The sequence below is a fragment of the Scyliorhinus torazame genome, chromosome 12 (assembly GCF_047496885.1).
Source record: "Scyliorhinus torazame isolate Kashiwa2021f chromosome 12, sScyTor2.1, whole genome shotgun sequence".
NCBI classification, from domain to species: domain Eukaryota; kingdom Metazoa; phylum Chordata; class Chondrichthyes; order Carcharhiniformes; family Scyliorhinidae; genus Scyliorhinus; species Scyliorhinus torazame.
In genome coordinates, this window is record NC_092718.1 from 68,426,091 (window position 1) to 68,452,206 (window position 26,116).

Sequence of the window (26,116 nt, forward strand, 5' to 3'; positions counted from 1 at the left end):
GACACGACACAAGGTGTTGAACACACTCAGATCCTGGGTCAGTATACACTGGATTAAACACTCTGATAGTGGGTCAGCATATTGCATTAACACACAATCTGAAACAGGATGAGTACACACAGATTTGAACAACTCTCTGATACAGGATTAATACACACAGGGTTAACACACTCTGACACAAGCTCAGTACACAGAGGGTTAAACATGCTCTCACAAGCTCAGCGCACAGAGGGTTAAAAACCCTCTGATACAAGCTAAGTACACACAGGGGGCGGAATTCTCCCCCCCCCCCCCGCCCACGCTGGGTGGGAGAATTGCCAGGGCGCCGCGCGAGTCCCGCTACGTCGCCCCGGCACCGGCATGGGATTCTCCCCCCCCCCCCAAACCGGCGCGGCGAGAATCAAGGCTGGCCACTGGCCCCCCCCCCCGCCGTTTGTAATGGGCGAGCGGCGATTCTCCGATCCGGATGGGCCGAGCGGCCTGCCCAACATGACGGCTTCCCGCCGGCGCCGTCCACACCTGGTCATTGCCGGCGGAAACAGTGCGGGAACGCTGGGGGGGGGGGGGCGGCCTGTGGGAGGGGAGGGGTTTCCTGCACCGGGGGCGGCCTCAAAAGGGGTCTGGCCCACGATCGGTGCCCACCGATCAGCGGACGGGCTTCTCTGAAGGTGGACCTCCTTTCCTCCGCCACCCCGCAAGATCCATCCGACATCATCTTGCGGGGCGGCCTCGGGGAGGATGGCAACCGCCCATGTGCGTGTTGGCGCTGACCAACCCGCGCGTGCGCAGGTGACGTAATTTACTCGGCGCCGGCTGCGTCATTTACACGGCGCCACGTCTACGCGGTGCCAAGGCCCGGCGTGCGTAAATGACGCGACGCCCCTCCTAGCCCCCCGGGGGCGGGAGAATAGGGAGCTGGGAGCGGCCTCCGATGCCGGAGTGAAACACTCCGGTTTTCACTCCGGCGTCAGGACTTAGTCTCCCGATGGGAGAATTGTGCCCAGGATTAACCACACTCTGATACAGGTTCAGTACACACAGGGAGAAACATTCTCGGATACCAGCTCAGTACACACAGGGTTAAACACCCTCTGAAAGAATCTCAGTACACACAGGGTTAAACATTCTCTGATACAAGTACAGAACACGCAGAGTTAACCACACTCTGACAGGAGCTCAGTACACACAGAGGTAACCACATTCTGATGCAGGATTGGTACACGTAGGGTTAACCACATTCTGATTCTGGATCAGTAAACACAAGGTTAAACACTCTCTAATACAAACTCAGTACACATAGGGTAAAAAGCTTTCTGTACAAGCTCTATAAACACAAGGTTAAACACTCAGGATATAAGCTCAGTAAACGCAGTGTTAACCACACTGATACAAGCTCAGTCCACACAGAGTTAAACATGCTCAGATACAAGCTCAGTGCACACAGGGTTAAACACCCTCGATACAAGCTCAGTACGGATGGGATCAAACACTCTCTGATACAAGCTCTTGTACACACAGGGTTAAACACTCTCTGATACAAGCTCTTGTACACACAGGGTTAAAAACTCTCTGATACAACTCAGTACACACAGGGTTAAACACCCTCCAATACAAACTCAGTACATGTGGGGTTAAACACTCTCTGATACAGGTTCAGTACGGATGGGGTTAAACACTCTCTGATACAAACTCAGTACACACAGGGTAAAACAGTCTCCGATACAAGCTCAGTACACAGCGTTAAACACTCTCGGATACAAGTTCAGTACACATGAGGATAAACACTCTCTGATACAAGCTCAGTACACACAGGGTTAAACACTCTCTGATACAAGCTCAGTACACACAGGGTTAAACACCCTCTGAAAGAATCTCAGTGTGCATAGGGTTAAACACTCTCTGATACAAACTCAGTAAGCTCAGAACACACAGGGTTAACCACATTCTGATAGCAGCTCAGTACACACAGAGTTAACCACGGCAGCATGGTAGCATTGTGGATAGCACAATTGCTTCACAGCTCCAGGGTCCCAGGTTCAATTCCCCGCTGGGTCACAGTCTGTGTGGAGTCTGCACGTTCTCCCCGTGTCTGCGTGGGTTTCCTCCGGGTGCTCCGGTTTCCTCCCACAGTCCAAAGATGTGCAAGTTAGGTGGATTGGCCAAGCTAAATTGCCCTTAGTGTCCAAAATTGCCCTTAGTGTTGGGTGGGGTTACTGGGTTATGGGGATAGTGTGGAGGTGTGGACTTGGGTAGTGTGCTCTTTCCAAGAGCCAGTGCAGACTTGATGGGCCGAATGGCCTCCTTCTGCACTGTAAATTCTATGTTATTCTGATACAGGAATGGTACACATAGTGTTAACCACATTCTGATTCTGGATCAGTAAACACAAGGTTAAACGCTCTCCAGTACAAGCTCAGTACACATAGGGTAAAATGCTTTCTGTACGAGCTCTGTAAACACAAAGTTAAACAGTCGGGATACAAGCTCATGACACACAGAGTTAAACGCCCTCGATACAAGCTCAGTACGGGGTTTAACACTCTCTGATACAAGCTCAGTACACACAGGGTTATACACTTTCTGTACACACAAGGTTAAACACTGGGGATAGAAGATCGTTAAATACACTGATACAAGCTCAGTACACACAGGGTTAAACACTCTCCGATACAAGCTCTGTACACACAGGGTTAAACACTCTCTGACACAAGTTCAGTGCACAAAAGGATAAACCCTCTGATACAAGCTCAGTACACACAGGGTTACACACTCTCTGATCCAAGCTCAGTACACATAGGATTAAACGCAGTCTTACGCAGTCAATACGTATAGAGTCCTGTTTGCCCGTGATGCTAGTTTCCTGTACCCTTTCCTATCCAGAACGGTTTCCAGTTATAATTATATTTGCCGCGGCCTTTTCCTTTGCTCGCCCCCTGCTGAACCTCTCAGCTATCAATCTGCTCGCTCCGCACTCAACTGTCACAATACTCTCTTCAGTTCTGACCCTATTTTATCACCATGAATAGTTAACCCTCTTTTTCGAAAGATTCTCAGCGTTTACAGCATGTTTCTTATTTCTTTGATTTGCAGGTTTCTTATTACAACACTGTCCTGCGCCAACACCAATAGCCCACTCCTCACTAAGCAGAATCCCAAAGGAGGCCCGGCTGCTTGTACCTTAAATCAGACCAAGACTACTTCACCACCCGCCCCCCCCCCCCCCCCCCCGCCACCACCGCCACCACCGCCACACACACACACACACACACACACGCTCCCAGGCGTTGACCTACACAGGCTCAGGCTTAAGGAATGCCTTGAATGTGAAATTTCCAACATTTTCTCACGTCACTCCATAGCCTCCAAAGCCCTCCGCTTCTCTGTAACCTCCACCAGTCCCTACAATTCTCCCTATCTCTGTAACCTCCCCCATTGCCTATTGCACTCCGCTCCTTGTTACTTCCATCAGCACCTCTATCCCTCCCTATCTCGGTCACCTCCGCCAGCCCCTACAACTCTCCCTATCTCTGTAACCTCCTCCAGCCCCTACACCCCTCTCTGTCTCTGTAACCTCCTCCAGTTCCGACACCCCTCCCTATCTCTGTAACCTCCTCCAACCCCTACAATCGTCCTATCTGGTGCCTAAGGGGCTGGTTTAGCACAAGGCTAAATCGTTGGCTTTGAAAGCACACCAGGCCAGCAGCACCCCAACAGGCGCTAGTTCTGTAACGTCTTCTAGCCCCTACAACCATCCTTATTTTCGTCATCTCCTCCAGCCCCTACGTGCCTCCCTGTCTCTGTGAGCTCCTCCAGACCCTACGCCCCTCCACATCTCTGGATCCTCTCACCCAGTCCCTACACGTCCCCCTATCTCTGTAACCTCCTCCAGCCCCTACGACCCGCCCTAACTCAGAAATTCCCGCTAACCCCTACAACCCTCCCTATTTCCGTAACCTTCTCCAAAGCCTGCACCCCTCCCCATCTCCAGATCCTCCTCCAGCCCTCACAACCCGCTCTATTTTTCACCCCCCACTGGCCCCTGCAACTCTCCCTATCTCAGTAATCTCCTCCAGGCCCTACACCGCTCCGAGATCTCTTCCCTCCCCTATTCTGATCTCTCGCCCTTTCTCTGATTTCCATTGTTCCAGGACTTGTGGAGGCGCCTTCAGACACCAGGACCCTCAACTCTGGAACTCACTCCTTGAACCAGTCCGCTTCTCTCCCCCCTCTTCGTTTGAGAAATCCCTTAAACATCCCCTTTGAGTCAACCTTTGCTCTCGCGTTGCTAGTGTCTCTGCAATCATTTTCTCTACTCTTTGCAGATAAATATTCTGTGAAAACCTGGCCGTTTGAAAATATTAAAACTCAACAGTTTTGGAAGTTGATTTTGATGCTGTGCCGGAACAGCGCCCTCCATTGGGTGCCTCGGGTATAACATCACACTTGATGCTCGTGCGCAGTAACGCGCCAACCGCCTAATTTCCTGTTTGGCTCCTTAGGCCCAAACCCTCAAACTGCATTTCAACTTGCAGATTTAGAGGTCAGTGGTTTGAGGCGGGAAGTATAAACTTTCAGCAAAGGCCTCTTCCTATGATTAGCGTAGATGATTCAGGCGTTTCAGCTGTGGTAGCAATACCAGTTACGATGCCACTTGACTCAGGTTGACTATTTAACTGATCACACACCACACGCCTGATTTCACTATCTTTCTCACGTTTTAACTGACTTGACGTCTTTGCCTCCAACTCTCCAACTCACTGGTACACATTCTATCTGTGTATTATACTCTCGACCAATCTATCTATCACACTCTACCACTCTCTGTCTATTCCACTTTCTACCGCTCTCTCTATCACCTCCAACTGACTCTATCGCACCCTCTATCTCGCTATCGCTCTCCTTATCTCTCTCTCTCTGTCACACGCTCATTTTCTCTATCACCCCTCTATCTCTCTCCCAATCACACCCTCCGTATCACTCTCTATCACATCGTCTGTCTCTCTGCCTTTCACACCCTCTACCTCTCTATCACCCCCTCTACCTCTTTCTCTATCACACCCTCTATCATTCTCTCTCTCAGACCCTCTCTCTCTATCGCACCCACACTTTCTATTGCACCCTGCCTCTCTCTCTATTGAACCCTCTGTCTCATTCACTATCACACCCTCTAGCTCTCCCAATCTCCCCTCTCTCTATCACGCCCTCTAGCTCTCTCAATCTCCCCTCTCTCTATCACATCCTCTCTCGCTATCACACCCTCGACCTCTCTCTATCATACCTTCTCTCGATCAACCCCTTTATCTCGCTCTCTCACCTTCTCTCATTATTACACCCTTTACCACTCTCTCTCACACCCCCTGCTACCTCTCCATCTGTCACACCCTCTATGTCTCTCTCGATCACACCCTCGGTCTCTCTTTCTATCACACCTTCTCGCTATCTCTCTCTATCACAACCTCTATCTCTCTTTCTATAACACACTCTATCTCTCTCTATATCATGCCCTCTATCTGTCCCTCTATCACACCCCCCTCTCTCTCTCTATCACACCCTCTATCTGTCTTTATCACACTCTCTCTCTATATCACACCCTCTATCTGTCTCTATCACACCCTCTTTCTGTCTCTATCACACCCTATATCTGTCTCTATCACACCCTCTCTCTCTCTCACACCCTCTATCTTTTTCTTTCACACCTTATATCTCGCTCTCTATTACACCCGCTCTCTCATTCTATCACTCCCTTCTTTTTCTCTCTTCTTCTCTATCACACCCTCTCTCTCTCTCACGTCATCACACCCCATCTCTCTCTCTCTCCTGCACCCTCTCTCTCACTTTCTCTCTCTACCACACCCTTTCTATCATACCGTCTCTCTCTATCAAACCACCCCTCTCTCTACTACACCCTCTATCCCTCTCTCTCTATCACACCCTTTCTCTCTCTTTATCTCTATCTATATCACCTTCTACCTCTCTCCCTATGACACCCTTTGCCCCTCTCTCTCTATTACACCCTCTCTCTATATATAAATATTTATCCAGTTATTCCAACTCCCCCCCTCTCCCGCCGTGGATGACCCCGCCCCCCACCCCCCCACCCCACCCACACCCTCGACCTTTGAAAGCTGAACCTGCTGTAAGTCACCGTCCATTCAGGCCCTGGTTTCCTTTGCAGTTAAGAGGCCACCTCCCTTTGTCACCCCCCCCCCCCCCCCACCCTCCACACCAACCGGCCTCCAAACCCATTTCCCATGGACCCTGTGTCCTACACTGGAAACAATTTCTTCTGGTCTGCTTCGCCAAAATCCCTTCCTGATTTACATCAGGTGGATTAAATCCCTTCTCTCGGGAGCGCAATACCCCTGTCTCCCTCCCTTAATAACAAAATGATTGGAAAAGCTCCGGGTAAAGAGTGGACTCTTCAACTTTCCTCAGACCTCCGCGAATTGTAGGTCCCTAGTCCTTCTTACCCAAATTGCCCACTTTCGACTGAGGCCTCTGCAAGGTGCCTTCCTGAAGGGGAAGTATTGGTTTAAAAAAAATCGAGACGTGCGCCGCCCGGGAACCGGGGGTCACCAGAATGGGGATTGTATAAGATGCCAGCGGCGCCTCTCTCAGCCAACCCCCTCTCTGTCTTTCTCAGACTGGTAACCATGTGGGCGATGCACTCCCCGCTTCCTGTTCCAACTCGGTGACATCTCCTTCAGACCACATTCACCATCCGCTCCAGGGGGCGAGAGTCTAGTGGATTTGATCAGAGTTTGCCCAGGTTGAACACACACCCTCCCCCACTATCACCACCCCCGCCCCCACCTCCACCCCCACCCCCGTGCCAGCTTGTGTTCGCCATGAAGGGACTGAGGACCAATGACTCATTGGTGGGATCAGATCCCTCTCTGGTCCTCCCCCCTCGCTGGCAATGTTCTCGGATCAGCTGTGAGACAAAGCATTTCGGACCATATCTCACTGAAAACAAAAATCTGGAGGGACCCCGCCCTCCAAACCACACTCAACATTTCCAATTCAATGAATCTTATCCTCCCCCGGCACAGGCCATATGTTCTGTATCTTCTCTCCTTTACACTCTGATACACCTCCCTATCTCCCTTTCTGATGACTCTATCTCATATTATTCTCTCCATTTTCTCTCTCTGCGTTGTTTCTCTCTCTCTCTGTTACTCTCTAAGATTGTGTTTGTCTTTATTCAGTCACTCTTATCCCCCCCCCCCCCTCTTTTCTCTCTCTATCGCTCCCTCTCTCTCTGGCTCACCCTTTACCTCTCTCTCTCACACACACTCGTTCTCCCATTCTCTCTCTCCCTCTGTCTCTCCCCCTCGCTGTCTTTCTCTCTCTCTCTCTCTCTCTCTCTCACTATTCGCCCATTATCTCTCTCTCTCTCACCCGTTATCTCTTTAACTCTGGCGTGTCTTCTCTCTGACTGCCACACTATGATATCTGTTAACATCAGAACCCTCCCGCCTCACTTGCTGCTCCTCTCTCTGTTGCTCGCTTTTCTTACGATCTGCTTTGCTGGCTCTGCCGCTGAGGTTTGGTCTCTACCCCCCCCCCCCCCCTCCCGCTCCCCCCCCCCCCCCCCCCACCTATAGCTGTAGATGTCTCTCCGATTGTCTCTCTGATATTTCTGTTACTCTCCGCTGATCTCTCTCTCCCTCTCTCTCTGCTACTCTCTGACCCTCTCAATCTTTTTCTGCTTCTCTCTGAATCTCTCTCTTTGAACATAAGAACTTGCGCTGGATTGGACAATTCAGCCCCTCGACCCCGCTCCACCATTCAATTCGATCATGGCTGATCTCCTCTAGGGCTCAACTCCACCGTCTCCATAACCCTTCAACCCATTACTAATTACAAATCTCTCCCACTCCTCCTTAAATGTACTCAATGTGCCGGCATGCAGCACACTCTGGGGTAGTGAATTCGACAGATTCATGACCCCTTGAGAGAACTAATTTCTCTTAAATTTTGTTTTAAATCTTCTACCGCATATCCTAAAACTATGACCTCTCGTTCCAGATTGCCCAACAACAGGCAGCATCCGCTCTACATCAATAATTTGTGAATACCTTTTATCATCTTATATACCTCAATTAGATCCCCTCTCATTCTTCTAAACTCAGGTGCTTATAGGCCTAAACTGCTCAATCTCTCTTCACAGGATTAACTCTTCATCTCACGAATAAATCTGGTGAACCTCCGCTGAACTGCCTCCAATGCAACTACATCCCTCCACAAATAAGGGGATTAAAACTGTACACAGTACTCCAGGTGTGATCTCAGCAATGCCTTGTACAGTTCAAACAACACACCACTACTTTTAGACTTCATTCCTTCAGCAATAAAAGTCAATTTTCCTCCTTATTGCCTGCTGTACCGGCATACTAGTTTTCTGTGACTCCTGCATGAGGACACCCAGATCCCGCTGCACCAGAGCACTCTGAAGTTTCTCTCCACTTTAGATAAGAAGTTGCCTTTCCATTTTTCCGACCAAAAATGGATAACCTCACACTCATCCACATTAAACTCCATCTGCCAAATTTTGGCTCACTCACCTGACCTATCTATGTCCATTAGTAAGATTCTTAGTTCATTGTAACTTACTACCCCATGAATTTAGTGTCATCTGTAAATTTGGCTATAGTTCCTGAATCTCTCTATCTCTGGTAGATAGGGAGCAGCTACATCCCTTAGTTGAAGGGTCAGGTGCGAGGGGGCACAAGTTCAAGGTAAGGGGCAGGTGGTTTAAGGGGGATTTGAGGAAAAGCTTTTTTACTCAGAGAGTGGTGACGGTCTGGAATGCACTGCCTGGGAGGGTGGTAGAGGCGAGTTGCCTCACATCCTTCAAAAGGTACCTGGATGAGCACTTGACACGTCATAACATTCAAAGCCATGGGGCAAGTGCTGGAAAATGGGATTAGATGGACAGGTCGGGATCTTTCGTGAGCCAGTGCAGGCTCGATGGGCCGAATAGCCTCTTCTGCATTCTGATTCTGTCTCTCCACTTGTCTCTCTCTTTCTGTCTATCTCTCTGTTATTCTCTCTCTCAGACCCTCTCTGTCTATCTCTCTGTTATTCTCTCTCTGCCTCTATTCTCTCTATCTCTGTTATTCTCTCCCTCCATCTCTCTCGGTCTGTCTATTTCTCGCTCTCCTCCTTGCTTGTGTCTCACATCCTCTCTGATTTTTCTGATACTCTCTGTCTCCGTGTATCTCTCTGTCGCCCATTCTGCCTCTCAAACTTACACACAACTGTAACCTTCTGGCTGAGACCTTCACTAACAGCGGTATGCACCAATAGGAACCCAGTCTGCGCTAGCCGCTGACTTCACTTCCCAAATTTAGAAAAAGCTCTTCTCATCCGGTTTATGGTTGCAAAAAGTCACAAAAAAAAACTTGCAATGTTCGCGACGCTGGCGGGTGAAGAGCGTGGATCCTGAGCCACTTTTTTTTTTGTTGGTTTATTTTATTTTTGAAAAGTTGTATTTGTCTGTAGTGTGTTGAGCGGGCCGGAGTCATGGATTGCACCATTAAGGTAAGAGGCGATGCTCTGAGTGCGGATTGAACACCCACAGCCCTTTCATGTGAAGCAAAGAGCTCGTTGACAATCCGGGCTCCCCACTCCTTCCTCTGGTAAAAAATCATCTCTTCCTTCCCGTCGGCGGTTGTAAGACTGAGCAATTTAATAAGACGAGAAACCACTGTTGGGGAGGGAGAGTGGAGAGAGAGAGAGAGGCATACACACACAGATAACAAACAAAAGTAGGGTCCGGCAGACCGCTCACTTTTACACATCATTGAATAAATAAAATACATCTTATGTTGAATTGGCGACGACCCCACCCACCTCTCTGCTGAAGTTTGAAGCGGGAATGCCGTTCTATTAGATATTTCTCTCTCTCTCTGAAGGAAATAAACCAGAACGAGACGTTTCCGCGAGTTTGTCATTTTGAATTTGAAATGAAATGCAGGTGAGAGAGGGGCTGGAATGCAAAGGGTGCCCCGGCTGATAGAGCGAGCGGGTGTTCAGTGAACGGCGCCTCCCTCCAAGACACCATTCCAACTCATTCCCCACCCTCTCCCCCATCCCACCCTCTTCCCATCTCCCTCTCTCCTGACAACACCAATGGGAGCTGCTTTTACTCAACTTGGAGGAGGCTTTGGACGTCCAGTTGTCCAAGTGGAGGAAAATACCACCATCTCTATCTCTTTCTTTCTCTTTCCCTCTCCATCTCTCTCCCTATCTATCTCATTCTCTCTATCTACCTCTCGCTCCATCTTTCTATCTCTCCCTCTCTCTTTCTCTCCATCTCTCTCTCTAACTATCTCTCACCATCTCTCTCTCTAACTCTCTCTCCCCATCTCTCTCTAACTATCTCTCTCTATCTCCATTTCTCTCTCTCTCCATCTCTACACCTCTCTTTCCATTTCTGCATTCTCCCTCTCGTCATTCTCTCTCACTCTGTCTTTCTCTATCTCTCGTTCTCGCTATCTCTCTCTATCTATATATCTCCCTCTCTCACTATATCTCTCTCTCCCCCTCTCTCTCTCCGGGGTGGCTCGGCAGGTTTTGATCAGCCGCTGAGCGAAGCTGTCAACTTTACAGTCGGTGCAAGTAAAACCTCTGGACAGTATCCCCCAGCTGTGGAATGACACAAGGGACTGAGAGACAGAGAGCGGGAGAGAGAGAGGCTGAGGGAGAGGGGGCCAGAGAGAGAGGCAGAGAGAGAGAGAGACAGAGAGAGAGAGAGACAGAGAGAGAGAAAGAGAGCGAGGTGGAGATAGAGGGGGGCAGAGAGAGAGAGAGAGAGGAGGAGAGAGAGAAAGAGAGAGGCGGAGAGAGAGGGGGCAGAGAGAGAGCGAGAGAGGCAGAGAGAGAGGGGGAGGGATTGAGACAGAGAGAGGGGGAGAGGGGGTCAGAGAGACAGAGAGAGAGAGAGAGGGGCACTAAGGCTTTTGGGCAACCAGTGGCTGGGGAGTGGGGTGGACGTGTCCGGGATTTTTCCCTCTTTATTTTCTTTTGCTTCAAGGATGGTTGGGCTTTATTTAAAGCAGAATTGACATCAACCCAGAACACATTTCATCAGGTGCCTTATCTCCAGAGCAGGCACTTCCGGCCGCAGAATCATGTTTCCTGTGCTAGTTTCCTGAGGGTTTGCAGCAAGGCAACAGAGAGAGAGAGAGAGAGGGAGAGACTCTTCTTGAGCAGTGCCAGTTACAAACTGCTGACGTGTGTTTTTGAGTAAATAAACAAGGCACCGACAGTCAAACCTGTTTTTCTCTCGCTCTATTTTACTCTATCCCTTTCTCTCTCTCTCTGTCTGCGTGTCTTTATCTAGGTTTTTAAAAAAAAAAACTTTTTTGTGCAGCCTGGCCATTGCTCTGTGGAGCTGCTGCAGAAATCTCTCAGTGTTTCTGTGTGAAACCGCAGACTGAGCTGCTTGCTGCTGCTGTTGCTGCTACCGAGGAGTCGCTGGAGAAACATGGGGCTTTGCAGATTGAGCCAGCACCCTATCAGAGAGGGAGAGAGAGAGAGAGGAGAAAAAAAAAAAACTTCTGCTTTTCTCAGAGCTTCACAACAGCAGCTGCCTGCAAACCCAGAGCTCACAGCGATAAGAATCGGCATCTCCACATTCGGGCCCTTACAAATCAATCGAAAGGAGCAGTATGAATACAAGGCCGTTGCGAGTTAGTTCCTGGACTAGGTGGCGCGGGGGGGGGGCGGGGGGGAGGTGGGGAGATTCGGTGACCGACCCAACCCCCCTCCTCCCCACTGCCCATCCCAGGACTAACACCCACCCTGCTTCGGAACATCTTCAGATGTGATGTCATTCCACGAAACACCCCGAGGCGCCCACAGCGGCTCCCAGGGAGGGTTCAATACTCAGCTTCACCCAGCCAGCACAAGGGAACAGACAGAAATGTGAAAATGTCGCCCATTTTACTGAAACTAGACAGAGGCGCGGGCAGCTGGAGGTCATCCCAATGAGGCCCTGCCGCCATTGGCCTGGATATTCCCAGCATGCAGTAGTTTCAGAGTTTCAGTCTTCTGGTTTCCAGGTGCTCTTTGCCCAAACGGGGAATCCCATTTTAAAGCACACCCTATTAAATAACTGAACAGGAAACGATTAACTATTTAGCGGGGGCATTTTACTCAGCCGTTTACAATTCATTCCTTCAAAGAGGAATATGAATGCAATCGAACACTCCCTGGACAGGGACAGCACGGGGTTAGATACCGAGTAAAGCTCCCTCTGCACTGTCCCCATCAAACACTCCCAGGACAGGTACAGCACGGGGTTAGATACAGAGTAAAGCTCCCTCGACACTGTCCCCATCAAACACTCCCAGGACAGGAACAGCACGGGGTTAGATACCGAGTAAAGCTCCCTGTACACTGTCCCCATCAAATACTCCCAGGACAGGTACAGCACGGGGTTAGAGACAGAGTAAAGCTCCCTGTACACTGTCCCCATCAAACACTCCCAGGACAGGTACAGCACGGGGTTAGAGACAGAGTAAAGCTCCCTCTACACTGTCCCCATCAAACACTCCCAGGACAGGTCCAGCACGGGGTTAGATACAGAGTAAAGTTCCCTCTGCACTGTCCCCATCAAACACTCCCAGGACAGGTACAGCACGGGGTTAGATACAGAGTAAAGCTCCCTCGACACTGTCCCCATCAAACACTCCCAGGACAGGTACAGCACGGGGTTAGATACAGAGTAAAGCTCCCTCTGCACTGTCCCCATCAAACACTCCCAGGACAGGTACAGCACAGGGTTAGATACAGAGTAAAGTTCCCTCTGCACTGTCCCCATCAAACACTCCCAGGACAGGTACAGCACAGGGTTAGATACAGAGTAAAGCTCCCTCGACACTGTCCCCATCAAACACTCCCAGGACAGGTACAGCACGGGGTTAGATACAGAGTAAAGCTCCCTCTGCATTGCTCAGCAAAACTCTGAGGGTAGTTGTAGGATATACATAGAACACATGGAATGGGCAATGCTGCGTCCACTGGCTAATTCCTGGAATAACCAATCCAGTCAAATCCACTATTAATGGGAGCGCGCGCTCTATCGGGTCCGCATAGTATCGTCTGGAAATTGTCACGGAGTTTTCCGAACCCACTTCAAACATTGCATTGGATACGAGTTCGGCTTCAATCCCCATGGGCAACTCCCAGTGTGTCCACTGCATTTGCGCTTCTCTGATGCAACACAACGTTCTCCCTCCAGGATCCAGTTGCAATATTCTCCTTTACAACTCAACCTCCCGTTACAAAGGGACAACTTCAATAGATACCCCAAGAGGATGCTCAGGAGACGGAAATCCGACACAAGTTGACTTGGACATATCTCTCGTTCCGATGAAACGAGAAATATCTCTCGTTTCCCGGGTGAAAGTCCGATCTTGCGGCCATGTGTTACAGACTCCTCTGAATTCTGAAAGAGATCTTGGATGTATAAGTGCGGAATCCAACTTCAGGGTCCACGAGCTGATGTTTCTCTTAATTTTTACGGGATGTAGGTCTCGCTGGCTTGGCCAGGAGTTTTATCCCATCCTTATTGCCTCTTGAGAAGATGGAGCTGACCTGCCTTCTTAAAACACTGCAGTCCGTGTGGTCCGGCCACACAAACACCGTGGTTACCAGAGCAGGTCAGATACTAGGAATCCAGCAGCGAATAACTCTCCTCCTGTCTCCCCAAAGCCTCTCCATCATCTAAAAGGCACAGGTCAGGAGTGTGATGGAATAATCTCCACTTGCCTGGATGAGTGCAGCTCCAACACCAGTCAAGAAGCTCAACACCATCCAGGATAAAGCAGTGCCCTTGATTGCTCCCCCTTCCACAAATATTCACTCCCTGCATCACTGACACACAGTAGCAGCCGTGTGTACCATATACAAGGTGCACTGCAGAAACTCACCAAGGTTCCTTAGACAACACCTTTCAAACCAACGGCCTCTCCCATCGAGAAGAAGGGCAGCAGATACCTGATAAGCCCACCACCTGGAGGTTCCCCTCCAAGTCACTCACCACCCCAAATTGGAAATATATCGCCGTTCTTTCACTGTCGCTGGGGCAACATCCTAGAACTCCCTCCCAAACAGCACAGTGGGTGTACCTACACCTAGGGGACTGCAGAGGTTCAAGAAGGTGCCTCACCATCACCTTCTCACTGTCAATTACAAATGGGTAATAAATGCCAGGCTGTGCAGCAAACGTGCAGTTTCCATTAATTAATACAAATACCTCTCACACCCTCACACACACACAGACTCACAGACACTCTCACACATCCCCCCCCCCACACACTCACACACACACACTCACACACACACCTTCGCACACACCCTCACATACACACACTCACACACACGCACTCACACACAAACCTTCACACACACCCTCACACACACCCTCACACACACCCTCACACACTCACACACACCCTCACACGCACCCTCACACACACCCTCACACACACACACTCACGCACACCCTCACACACACCCTCACACACACCCTCATACACACACCACACACACACCCTCACACACACCCTCACACATACACACCCTCACACACACCCTCACACACACACCCTCACACACACCCTCACCCACACTCACACACACACCCTCACACACTCCCTCGCACACCCTCACACACACACCCTCACACACACACCCTCACACACACCCTCACACACACACACTCACACACTCACACACACCCTCACACACACCCTTAGCACAGGGCTAAATCGTTGGTTTTGAAAGCAGACCAAGGCAGGCCAGCAGCACGGTTCAGTTCCTGTAACAGCCTCCCCGAACAGGCGCCGGAATGTGGCGACTAGGGGCTATTCACAGTAACTTCATTTGAAGCCTACTTGTGACAATAAGCGATTTTCATTCATTTTTCATTTTCATACACACACAAACACACACCCTCGCGCACACACGCATACTGACACACACACACTCACACACACTCTCGCACACACTCAAACACACATACTTACCCTCACACACACACCCTCACACACGCACAATCTCACGCACATGCCCTCACACACACTACTCGCACACACAGTCACATACAGACTTACACACACTTGCACACAAATGCACACATATACACACAAATTACACGCAGACACACACATACTCAAACGTACACACACAAAAACACACACCGTCTCAAAGAGAGAGAAATAGGGAGAAGGATGGAGTAACAAAAAGAGTAACAAAACAGATAGAAAGAGTGAGACTAAGAAAGCGAGGCAGAGACAGAGACAAACACAGAGGCACAGAGAGCGAGAGAGACTGGGAAAGATAAAAGGAAAGAGGCAAAAACAGTGAAGGAGAGAGAGACAATGACAAGGGCCTTCCAGTTGAACTCCAGCCGAGTCCACAACATCGCTGGATATTGCTGCATTATTCACCGTCAGCCATTTCATCATCAACCAATCATCTCTGACAGTTAGATTCCACTGTCACCTGACCTCCTCCCCCTAACACCTGAGGGAGGAGCGGTGCTCCAGAAGCTAGTGATTCGAAACAAACCTGTTGGACTTTAACCTGGTGTTGTCCGACTTCTTACTGTGCTCACCCCAGTCCAACGCCGGCATCTCCATATCACCCCTAACTCCAATGTTAGAACAAAGCGAACTCTCTCTGCCTCCCTCTCTCTCTGACTCTCTCCCCGCTCCCTCTGTTTGTGTGTGTGTGTCTCTTTGCCTCCCTCTCTGTCTCTTTCACTGTGTCATTCTCAATGTATGTCTGTGTGTGTCTCTCTCTGTCTCCCTCTCACCGTCCCCGTCATTGTTTCTGTTCCCCCTCACTCTGCCGCTCTTTCTGTCTCCCCTCTCTCTCCCTCTCCGGTTCTCCCTCTCCCTGCCCTCTCTCTTTGTCTCTCTCTCTCTCTCTGTCTAGAACATAGGAACAGGATAGGCCATTCAGCCCCTCGAGCCTGTCCCGCCATTCAATGAGATCATGGCTGACCTGTGACCTAACTCCATATACCTGCCTTGGGACCCTGTCCCTCAGTATCTTTGCTTCGCAAAAATCAGCCCATCATACCTTGTGTTGCCCTATTATGTATTTTGTTCTATTCCCTTTTCTACCCATGTACTGAATGACCTGTTGAGCTGCTCGCAGATAAATACTTTTCACTGTACCTCCATACACGTGACAATATACAAATCTAATCCAATCCATTTCTGTCAATCTATCTCTCTCTTTATCTCTCTATTTCTCATTCGGCCTGTCACCCTGCCCATCTCTCTGTCTGTCTGTTGTCTGGGATTGTTAAGGGCACTCTCCACTCTCCGATAGATAGGAACATCCATTCATGAGATCAAATGCAGATCCAGATGGTGGAATTGAGAATGCAGGTCTTACCTGACATTCTCACCCAAGTACAGACAGAAACCCCATCAACCCCACTCCTGGGCGGGGCTTGAGGTGTGGGACGATGGTGGTCTTGCTGTTGGGGGGTGGGGGTGGGGGGAGAGAGGGACGGGGGAGAATGTTTTGAGGGGTCGAGGGGATGAACGATCAGTTCGGCAGTGAATTCAACCCTAGGCCTCACGCCTAGATCAACACACAGGAAGCTGCCACCCGGGCCAACCTAACCTCAGCCAGATCAGGACTAAACCCTGCCTCCCCAGCCCACATAGAGTTCCCTCGTCAGTGTCAACTATTCCGCAGTTTGAGGCCACTTAACCCGTCCAATGGGGAGACTAAACGCTCTTGGTGAATCGGGAGACACCAGTTGGGCTTGCAATGTTACTGGTGGTGAGAGGCTGATTAACCACACACAGCCCGTTGTTAACAGTAACATTCCTGTCAACTTCATTGTGGTTCATACTTCACTGGAACCAGCAGAGAATTCTTTAAAAAATAACATGTTGAATTCAAACTGTTGGTCCTTTCTGGTGTTGGGGTTGGGTTAGGGGGGAGGAGGGGGTAGGTGCGGGAGAGATGGGTTCAATCGCAGCGAAAGATGAGGAGGACTCCACGCTCAGATCTTGAGAAACTGTGATACTAAATGTGCTAAATGCAATTGAGGTTCATGCGCCCAGAGCTGAAGGCAGAGCCCTGGCCCAATGGCTAGACCTGAAATTCGGCGGCGCCTCCAGCCACAATTGCCTACATGTGTGTGAGAGAGCCTCTTTTACAAACCTTGCTGAACGTCGGCTGCTGGATTATCTCGGCCTGTCATCCGTCAGCTTCCATTGTGCAAAGGCGGGCGGGAAACCTCTATACTCCAGCAAAATACTGGATCTGAAATAAAAGCAGGTCATTCTGGGAAGGCACAGCAGGTCTGGCAGCAACTGTGCAAGTCCATAGTGACTTCTTCAGAGCACAGAGTTAAGTCTGTGTCTCTCTCCACAGACACCGGTATCTGACCTGCACATCTCTGCTCTCATCTCAGGAGTTCACTGCTGACCTGACCCGGGTTTGTCGCAGATTGGGACGTGCCGGTCTGTTTCTGGCTATACTGGGGCTCCCTGGAAGATCCTGCGATCCGGAATGGCCTTTGCTATTTGTGATATGGGTTGTGTTCTGTGTGTTTGGTGCTGGGAAATGCTGCGTTCTACCTCAGGGCTGTGTGTAAGCCATGGAAATGTCAGTGTAAAAGGAACTCCACCCCGTTTGCGATGCCTGCTCCCCTCTGCAACTATTGCCGACAGAAACTGCCACGTTCCAAATGTCAAACGTCACCTCTTACCCTCCAACATCGCTCAAGATCATTATTGTAAGAAAACCATCTTTCACAATGTGTGACGAATATAATAGATTCTCATATTTTATTTATTTATGCAATATTGTTATTAAAACCTGGGTTATGGTGCATACTGATAGTATGACTGCTAAAGCGGTGATTGGAGTGTCGTAAAATTGAGGTAATCGTTGAGCTGCAGGTGAAGTGTTCTGCTAATAGCTCTTGAGAACCATCCACTTGTTTACAGATAGCTAGATAATAGAATATTGTTTAGGTTTGAAGGATCCCTGGTATGTAGATAATCTATGAGGGGTGTTGAATTTGGTGCTGGCTAAACAAGTCAAGGGGCATCTTGTAAGAAGTGACAAAAGAACACCTTATGCTTTGGGTACAGCTGATGTAGTTAATGGGAGGAACCAGGTCTGTCTGGAGAGTCAGTAGGTCCTAGATATCTAATCTGAACAGAGGTGTTTCAGTTTGCTCCTGAAAGATTCCCTCTTCAAAGATTCTGCTCAGAGAAAAGCAAGTAAAACCCTGGTTGTTAACTTTATTCATGAATGGAATTTGAAATAAATTGGTTTGCTTAATTGGAATATAGTGGCAGGTTTAGAAAGTAAGTTAAGCTTTCCTCTTTTCTGCAAGAACTGTTGTAACCTCTAACTGTAAACCAATTACTTGTTGCTAATGTTAGTTTTGTGATTTAATTAAAGTTTGTTTTAACATCAAATATACCTATGGGTTCGTGTTATCGCTCCTCAGTTTTACAAATTGAAGATAGTTGGGTTCTCGTTCGAGAAATTAACAATTTTCCGAAGTGACTTAAATGATCAATATACAAAATAAGAATGAAAGAGCAAATATTGCATCATGGCCTGAAAACACCTGTCGTGTAAATTGTATTGGGTCCTGCAATTGCTTCCATTAAACATTTATTTAAAGTAAACTGCCTTGCTTATCTCAGGTATCCAGGTTACACCAAAGATCCAGGACAGGCAGAATGGGCTGAATGGTCGCCTTGTAAACTGCGTTCGCGCGCAAATTCACTCTAAGCGCACAAAGTGTAGCCACCTTCCCAGGACGCAGGAGCGGCATGCAGTAGTTAAGCTATTTTGTTTTGAAATCCAATTTTCCAAATTACTTGGAAATAAAACGATGTCGAGAATAAAGTGCGATTGTTAAACTCAGCTGAAGTTTATGTCGCCTTTTATGTTTCAAGTAGAAAATGAGGATTAAAATTCGTCCAAAACGTCTGCGAGGCAGTCAGAGGATAAGGATTGCTGAATATATATTTGTTGTCCTCCTTATTTTGTACTCAACAATCTTCCATGAAGTTAAAAAATCCAAGCCTTCCATCTTCTTGAATTGAGCATTGTCTGAAAGCATAAGATTTTAAAAAAATCAAATTGGCAGTACCTGACTGTCATGTTGTACTATTTGAAGTGAGGCAATATTAATCTTAGGATCAGTAGGGTACCGAGGGAGGGAGGAACATACAGAATGTCTTTCCTCATCTTAATTTGAGTTATGTTTAAACCTTCCAACAAATAAATTGGCACCCGTCTTTGTCCAATGATTGGAAAGTTTAATTTGTCTTTAATCGATACTGAGATTGAAACCCGAGAAATTTAGAAAATAAAAAGACATTACAATGAATTTGTACAAAGGTCCCGCAGAAAGTCGCAGGTCAGACATTGGCTTTAGCTCTTCATTGGTGTCAGACCATCTTCTCTTTCCCCCATCCCCCGCCCGGTCACCAAGGCAATATTATCATGGAAATAAAATTCAGGACACGTTTTTAAACGGCTGCAATTCTCTATCGCCTGTTTCACCCTGTCTGCTAGCAGGAAGCCAGGATTTCCCATGAATAACCAGAACCATTGGTTTTTCCGCCAGTATTCCTGAACTTCCCGCCAGAAGTTCTGAATTCCCCGCCAATATTCCTGGATCTCCCGCCAGTATCCCTAGATTTATCGACACTATTCCTGGATCTCCAACCAGAATCACGGGAACACCCCGCCCCCCAATATTCCTGGATTTCCCGCCAGTATTCCTGGATTTCCGCCAGAATCCCGGGAATTCCCCCCGGTATCTTCGCTAATGGGCCGGAGCCCGTTTCTCCTCGACAAGGACGCCGCCTTCAGCAACCGCTTCTTATAGAATTTAGAGAATCATGGAATTTACAGCGCAGAAGGAGGCCATTCGGCCCATCGAGTCTACACCGGCCCTGAAAGAGGACCTTACCTAAGCCCACACCTCCACCATGTTGCCGTAACCCAGCAACCCCAACTAACTTTTGGGCACTACGAGGCAATTTAGCATGGCCAATCCACCTAACCCGCACATCTTTGGACTGTGGGAAGAAACCCAGCACAGGCATGGGGAGAACGTGCAGACTCCGCACAGACAGTGACCCAAGCCGGGAATCGAAACCTGGGACCCTGGCCCTGTGAAGCAACAGTGCTACCCACTGTGCTGCCCAAGTTCTTGCTGAGGTAGCAGGCGCTGCCACCTTCTCCGGCCCAGGTCACTCCTACCCCTCAAAAAAACTCCCTCAGTATGGACCCTTTGACATTGCAGAAGTCCGTCAGTACTGGCCCTCTGACAGTGCAGCACTCCCTCAGTACTGACCCTCTGACAGTGCAGCACTCCCTCAGTACGGACCCTCTGACAGTGCAGCACTCCCTCAGTACTGACCCTGTGGCAGTGCAGCGCACGCTCATTACTGACGCTGAGAGTGAAGCACTCCCGCAGTATGGATCTCTGACAGTGCAGCACCGCCTCAGTACTGACCCGCTAACAATGCAGCACTCCCTCAGTATGGACCCTCTGACAATGCAGCACCGCCTCAGTACTGACCCTCCGACAGTGCAGAACTCCCTCAGTACTGACCCTCTGACAGTGCAGCATTCCCTCAGTACTGACCCTCTGACAGTGCAGCGCATCCTCAGAGCAGACCCTCTGAGAGCGCAGCACTCCCTCAGTACTGACCCTCTGACAGTGCAGCACTCCCTCAGTATGGAACCTCAGACAGTGCAGCACTCCCTCAGTACTGACCCTCTGACAGTTCAGCACTCCCTCAGTACTGACCCTCTGACAGTGCAGCACTCCCTCAGTATGGACCCTCCGACAGTGCAGCGCTCCCTCAGTACTGACGCTCTGAAAGTGCGGCACTCCCTCAATATGGAGCCTCTGACAGTGCAGCTCTCCCTCAGTACTGACCCTCTGGCAGTGCAGCGCTGCATCAGTACTGACCATCTGACAGTGAAGCACTCCCTCAGGACTGACCCTCTGACACTGCAGCACTCCCTCAGTATGGACCCTTTGACAATGCAGCACTCCCTCAGTACTGCTCTCTGATAGTACAGCTCTCCCTCAGTACTGACCCTCTGAGAATGCAGCACTCCCTCAGTATGGACCCTCTGACGGTGCAGCACTCACTCAGTACTGACCCTCTGACAGTGCGGCACTCACTCAGCACTGACGCTTTGACAGTGCAGCTCTCCCTCAGTACTGAGCACTCCCTCAGTATGGACGCTCTGACAGTGCAGCACTCCCTCAGTACCTACCCTCTGACATTACAGCACTCCCTCAGCACTGACCCTCTGACAGTGCAGCACTCCCTCAGTACTGACCCTTTGACAGTGCAGCACTCACTCAGCATGGACGCTCTGACAGTGCAGCACTCGCTCAGTACTGACCGTCTGACAGTGCAGCACTCCCTCAGTACTGATGATCTGACAGTGTAGCAACACCTCAGTACGGACCATCTGCGAGTGCAGCAGTCCCTCAGAACTGACCCTCTGACAATGCAGCACTCCCTCAGTTCTGACCCTCTGACAGTGCAGCACTTCCTCAGTACGGACCTTCTGACAGTGCAGAACTCCATCAGTACAGATCCTCTGACAGTGCAGCAGCCCCTCAGTACTGACCTTCTGACAGTGCCGCACTCCCTCAGTAAGGACCCTCTTACTGTGCAGCACTCCCTCAGTACAGACCCTCTGACAGTGCAGCACTCCCTCAGTACTGACCTTCTGACAGTGCCGCACTCCCTCAGTAAGGACCCTCTTACTGTGCAGCACTCCCTCAGTACTGACCCTCTGACAGTGCAGCAGCCCCTCAGTACTGACCCTCTGACAATGCAGCACTCCCTCAGTTCTGACCCTCTGACCGCGCAGCACTCCCTCAGTACAGACCTTCTGACAGTGCAGCACTCCCTCAGTACTGACCCTCTGACAGTGCAGTGCTCCCTCAGTACTGACACTCTTACACTGCAGCATTCCCTCAGTACTGACCCTCTGACAGAGAAGCACTCCCTCAGTATGGACCCTTTGACAATGCAGCTCTCCCTCAGTACTGACCCTCTGACAATGCAGCACCCCCTCAGTATGGACCCTTTGACATTGCAGCAGTCCCTCAGTCCTGACTCTCTGGCACTGCAGCAGTCGCTCAGTACTGACCCTCTGGCAGTGCAGCCCTCCCTCAGTACTGGCCCTGACAGTGAAGCACTCCCTCAGTATGGACCCTCTGACAGTGCAGCACTCCCTCAGTATGGACCCTTTGACAGTGCAGCAGTCCCTCAGTACTGACTCTCCGACACTGCAGCAGTCGCTCAGTACTGACCCTCTGGCAGTGCAGCCCTCCCTCAATACTGGCCCTGACAGTGAAGCACTCCCTCAGTATGGACCCTCTGACAGTGCAGCATTCACTCAATACTGACCCTGTGGTAGTGCAGCGCTCCCACATTACTGACGCTGACAGTGAAGCACTCCCGCAGTATGGACCCTCTGACAGTGCAGCACCGCCTCAGTACTGACCCTCTGAGAGCGCAGCACTCCCTCAGTATGGACCCTTTGACAATGCAGCACTCCCTCAGTACTGCTCTCTGATAGTGCATCTCTCCCTCAGTACTGACCATCTGACAATGCAGCACTCCCTCAGTATGGACCCTCTGACAATGCAGCACCGCCTCAGTACTGACCCTCCGACAGTGCAGCATTCCCTCAGCGCTGACCCTCTGACAGTGAAGCGCTTCCTCAGTACTGACCCTCTGAGAGTGCAGTGCTCCCTCAGTACTGACCCTCTGACCGCGCAGAACTCCCTCAGTATGGACCCTCTGACAGTGCAGCACTCCCACAGTACTGACGCTCTGAAAGTGCGGCACTCCCTCAATATGGACCCTCTGACAGTGCAGCGCTGCATCAGTACTGAGCCTCTGACAGTGCAGGACTCCCTCAGTACTGACCCTCTGACACTGCAGCACTCCCTCAGTACTGACCCTCTGACAGCGCAGCACTCCCTCTGTATGGACCCTTTGACAATGCAGCACTCCCTCTGTACTGCTCTCTGATAGTACAGCTCTCCCTCAGTACTGACCCTCTGACAATGCAGCACTCCCTCAGTATGGACCCTCTGATGGTGCAGCACTCACTCAGTACTGACCCTGTGGTAGTGCAGCGCTCCCACATTACTGACGCTGACAGTGAAGCACTCCCTCAGTATGGACCCTCTGACAATGCAGCACCGCCTCAGTACTGACCCTCCGACAGTGCAGAACTCCCTCAGTACTGACCCTCTGACAGTGCAGCATTCCCTCAGTACTGACCCTCTGACAGTGCAGCGCTTCCTCAGAGCAGACCCTCTGAGAGCGCAGCACTCCCTCAGTACTGACCCTCTGACAGTGCAGCACTCCCTCAGTATGGAACCTCGACAGTGCAGCACTCCCTCAGTACTGACCCTCTGACAGTTCAGCACTCCCTCAGTACTGACCCTCTGACAGTGCAGCACTCCCTCAGTATGGACCCTCCGACAGTGCAGCGCTCCCTCAGTATTGACGCTCTGAAAGTGCGGCACTCCCTCAATATGGAGCCTCTGACAGTGCAGCTCTCCCTCAGTACTGACCCTCTGGCAGTGCAGCGCTGCATCAGTACTGACCATCTGACAGTGCAGCACTCCCTCAGTACTGACCCTCTGACACTGCAGCACTCCCTAAGTACTGACACTCTGGCAGTGCAGCAGCCCCTCAGTACTGACCCTCTGACAGCGCAGCACTCCCTCAGTATGGACCCTTTGACAATGCAGCACTCCCTCAGTACTGCTCTCTGATAGTACAGCTCTCCCTCAGTACTGACCCTCTGACAATGCAGCACTCCCTCAGTATGGACCCTCTGACAGTGCGGCACTCACTCAGCACTGACGCTTTGACAGTGCAGCTCTCCCTCAGTACTGAGCACTCCCTCAGTATGGACGCTCTAACAGTGCAGCACTCCCTCAGTACTGACCCTCTGACATTACAGCACTCCCTCAGTACTGACCCTCTGACATTACAGCACTCCCTCAGTACTGACCCTCTGACAGTGCAGCACTCACTCAGCACTGACGATTTAACAGTGCAGCACTCGCTCAGTACTGACCCTTTGACAGTGCAGCACTCACTCAGCATGGACGCTCTGACAGTGCAGCACTTGCTCAGTACTGACGTTCTGACAGTGCAGCACTCCCTCAGTACTGATGATCTGACAGTGCAGCGCTTCCTCAATACTGACCCTCTGACAGTGCGGCGCTTCCTCAGTACTGACCCTCTGATAGTGTAGCAACACCTCAGTACGGACCATCTGCGAGTGCAGCAGTCCCTCAGTACTGACCCTCTGTCAATGCAGCACTCCCTCAGTTCTGACCCTCTGACCGCGCAGCTCTTCCTCAGTACGGACCTTCTGACAGTGCAGAACTCCATCAGTACAGACCCTCTGACAGTGCAGCACTCCCTCAGTACTGACCTTCTGACAGTGCAGCACTCCCTCAGTAAGGACCCTCTTACTGTGCAGCACTCCCTCAGTACTGACCCTCTGACAGTGCAGCAGCCCCTCAGTACTGACCCTCTGACAATGCAGCACTCCCTCAGTTCTGACCCTCTGACCGCACAGCACTCCCTCAGTACAGACCTTCTGACAGTGCAGCACTCCCTCAGTACTGACCCTCTGACATTGCAGTGCTCCCTCAGTACTGACACTCTTACACTGCAGCATTCCCTCAGTACTGACCCTCTGACAGAGAAGCACTCCCTCAGTATGGACCCTTTGACAATGCAGCTCTCCCTCAGAACTGACCCTCTGACAATGCAGCACTCCCTCAGTATGGACCCTTTGACATTGCAGCAGTCCCTCAGTACTGACTCTCTGACACTGCAGCAGTCGCTCAGTACTGACCCTCTGGCAGTGCAGCCCTCCCTCAGTACTGGCCCTGACAGTGAAGCACTCCCTCAGTATGGACCCTCTGACAGTGCAGCATTCCCTCAATACTGACCCTGTGGTAGTGCAGCGCTCCCACATTACTGACGCTGACAGTGAAGCACTCCCGCAGTATGGACCCTCTGACAGTGCAGCACCGCCTCAGTACTGCCCCTATGAGAGCGCAGCACTCCCTCAGTATGGACCCTTTGACAATGCAGCACTCCTTCAGTACTGCTCTCTGATAGTGCATCTCTCCCTCAGTACTGACCATCTGACAATGCAGCACTCCCTCAGTATGGACCCTTTGACAATGCAGCACTCCTTCAGTACTGCTCTCTGATAGTGCATCTCTCCCTCAGTACTGCCCCTATGAGAGTGCAGCACTCCCTCAGTATGGACCCTTTGACAATGCAGCACTCCTTCAGTACTGCTCTCTGATAGTGCATCTCTCCCTCAGTACTGACCATCTGACAATGCAGCGCTCCCTTAGTATGGACCCTCTGACAATGCAGCACCGCCTCAGTACTGACCCTCCGACAGTGCAGCATTCCCTCAGTACTGACCCTCTGACAGTGAACCGCTTCCTCAGTACTGACCCTCTGAGAGTGCAGTGCTCCCTCAGTATGGACCCTTTGACAATGCAGCACTCCCTCTGTACTGCTCTCTGATAGTACAGCTCTCCCTCAGTACTGACCCTCTGACAATGCAGCACTCCCTCAGTATGGACCCTCTGATGGTGCAGCACTGACTCAGTACTGACCCTGTGGTAGTGCAGCGCTCCCACATTACTGACGCTGACAGTGAAGCACTCCCTCAGTATGGACCCTCTGACAATGCAGCACCGCCTCAGTACTGACCCTCCGACAGTGCAGAACTCCCTCAGTACTGACCCTCTGACAGTGCAGCATTCCCTCAGTACTGACCCTCTGACAGTGCAGCGCTTCCTCAGAGCAGACCCTCTGAGAGTGCAGCACTCCCTCAGTACTGACCCTCTGACAGTGCAGCACTCCCTCAGTATGGAACCTCGACAGTGCAGCACTCCCTCAGTACTGACCCTCTGACAGTTCAGCACTCCCTCAGTACTGACCCTCTGACAGTGCAGCACTCCCTCAGTATGGACTCTCCGACAGTGCAGCGCTCC

At 50.6% G+C, this 26,116-nt stretch overlaps 1 protein-coding gene across 2 annotated transcripts in view; it reads left to right on the top strand.

Moving 5' to 3' along the window:
- Positions 1-9,400: 9,400 nt before the first annotated feature.
- LOC140386467 (retroviral integration site protein Fli-1 homolog) overlaps positions 9,401-26,116 on the top strand; it is a 264,866-nt gene continuing 248,150 nt past the window's right edge. For both annotated transcript variants that reach the window (XM_072468838.1, XM_072468839.1), the window contains exon 1: positions 9,401-9,546. In XM_072468838.1, coding sequence (XP_072324939.1) covers positions 9,529-9,546 — 18 coding nt within the window. In that variant the 5' untranslated portion in view covers positions 9,401-9,528. The remainder of the gene's footprint in view (positions 9,547-26,116) is intronic.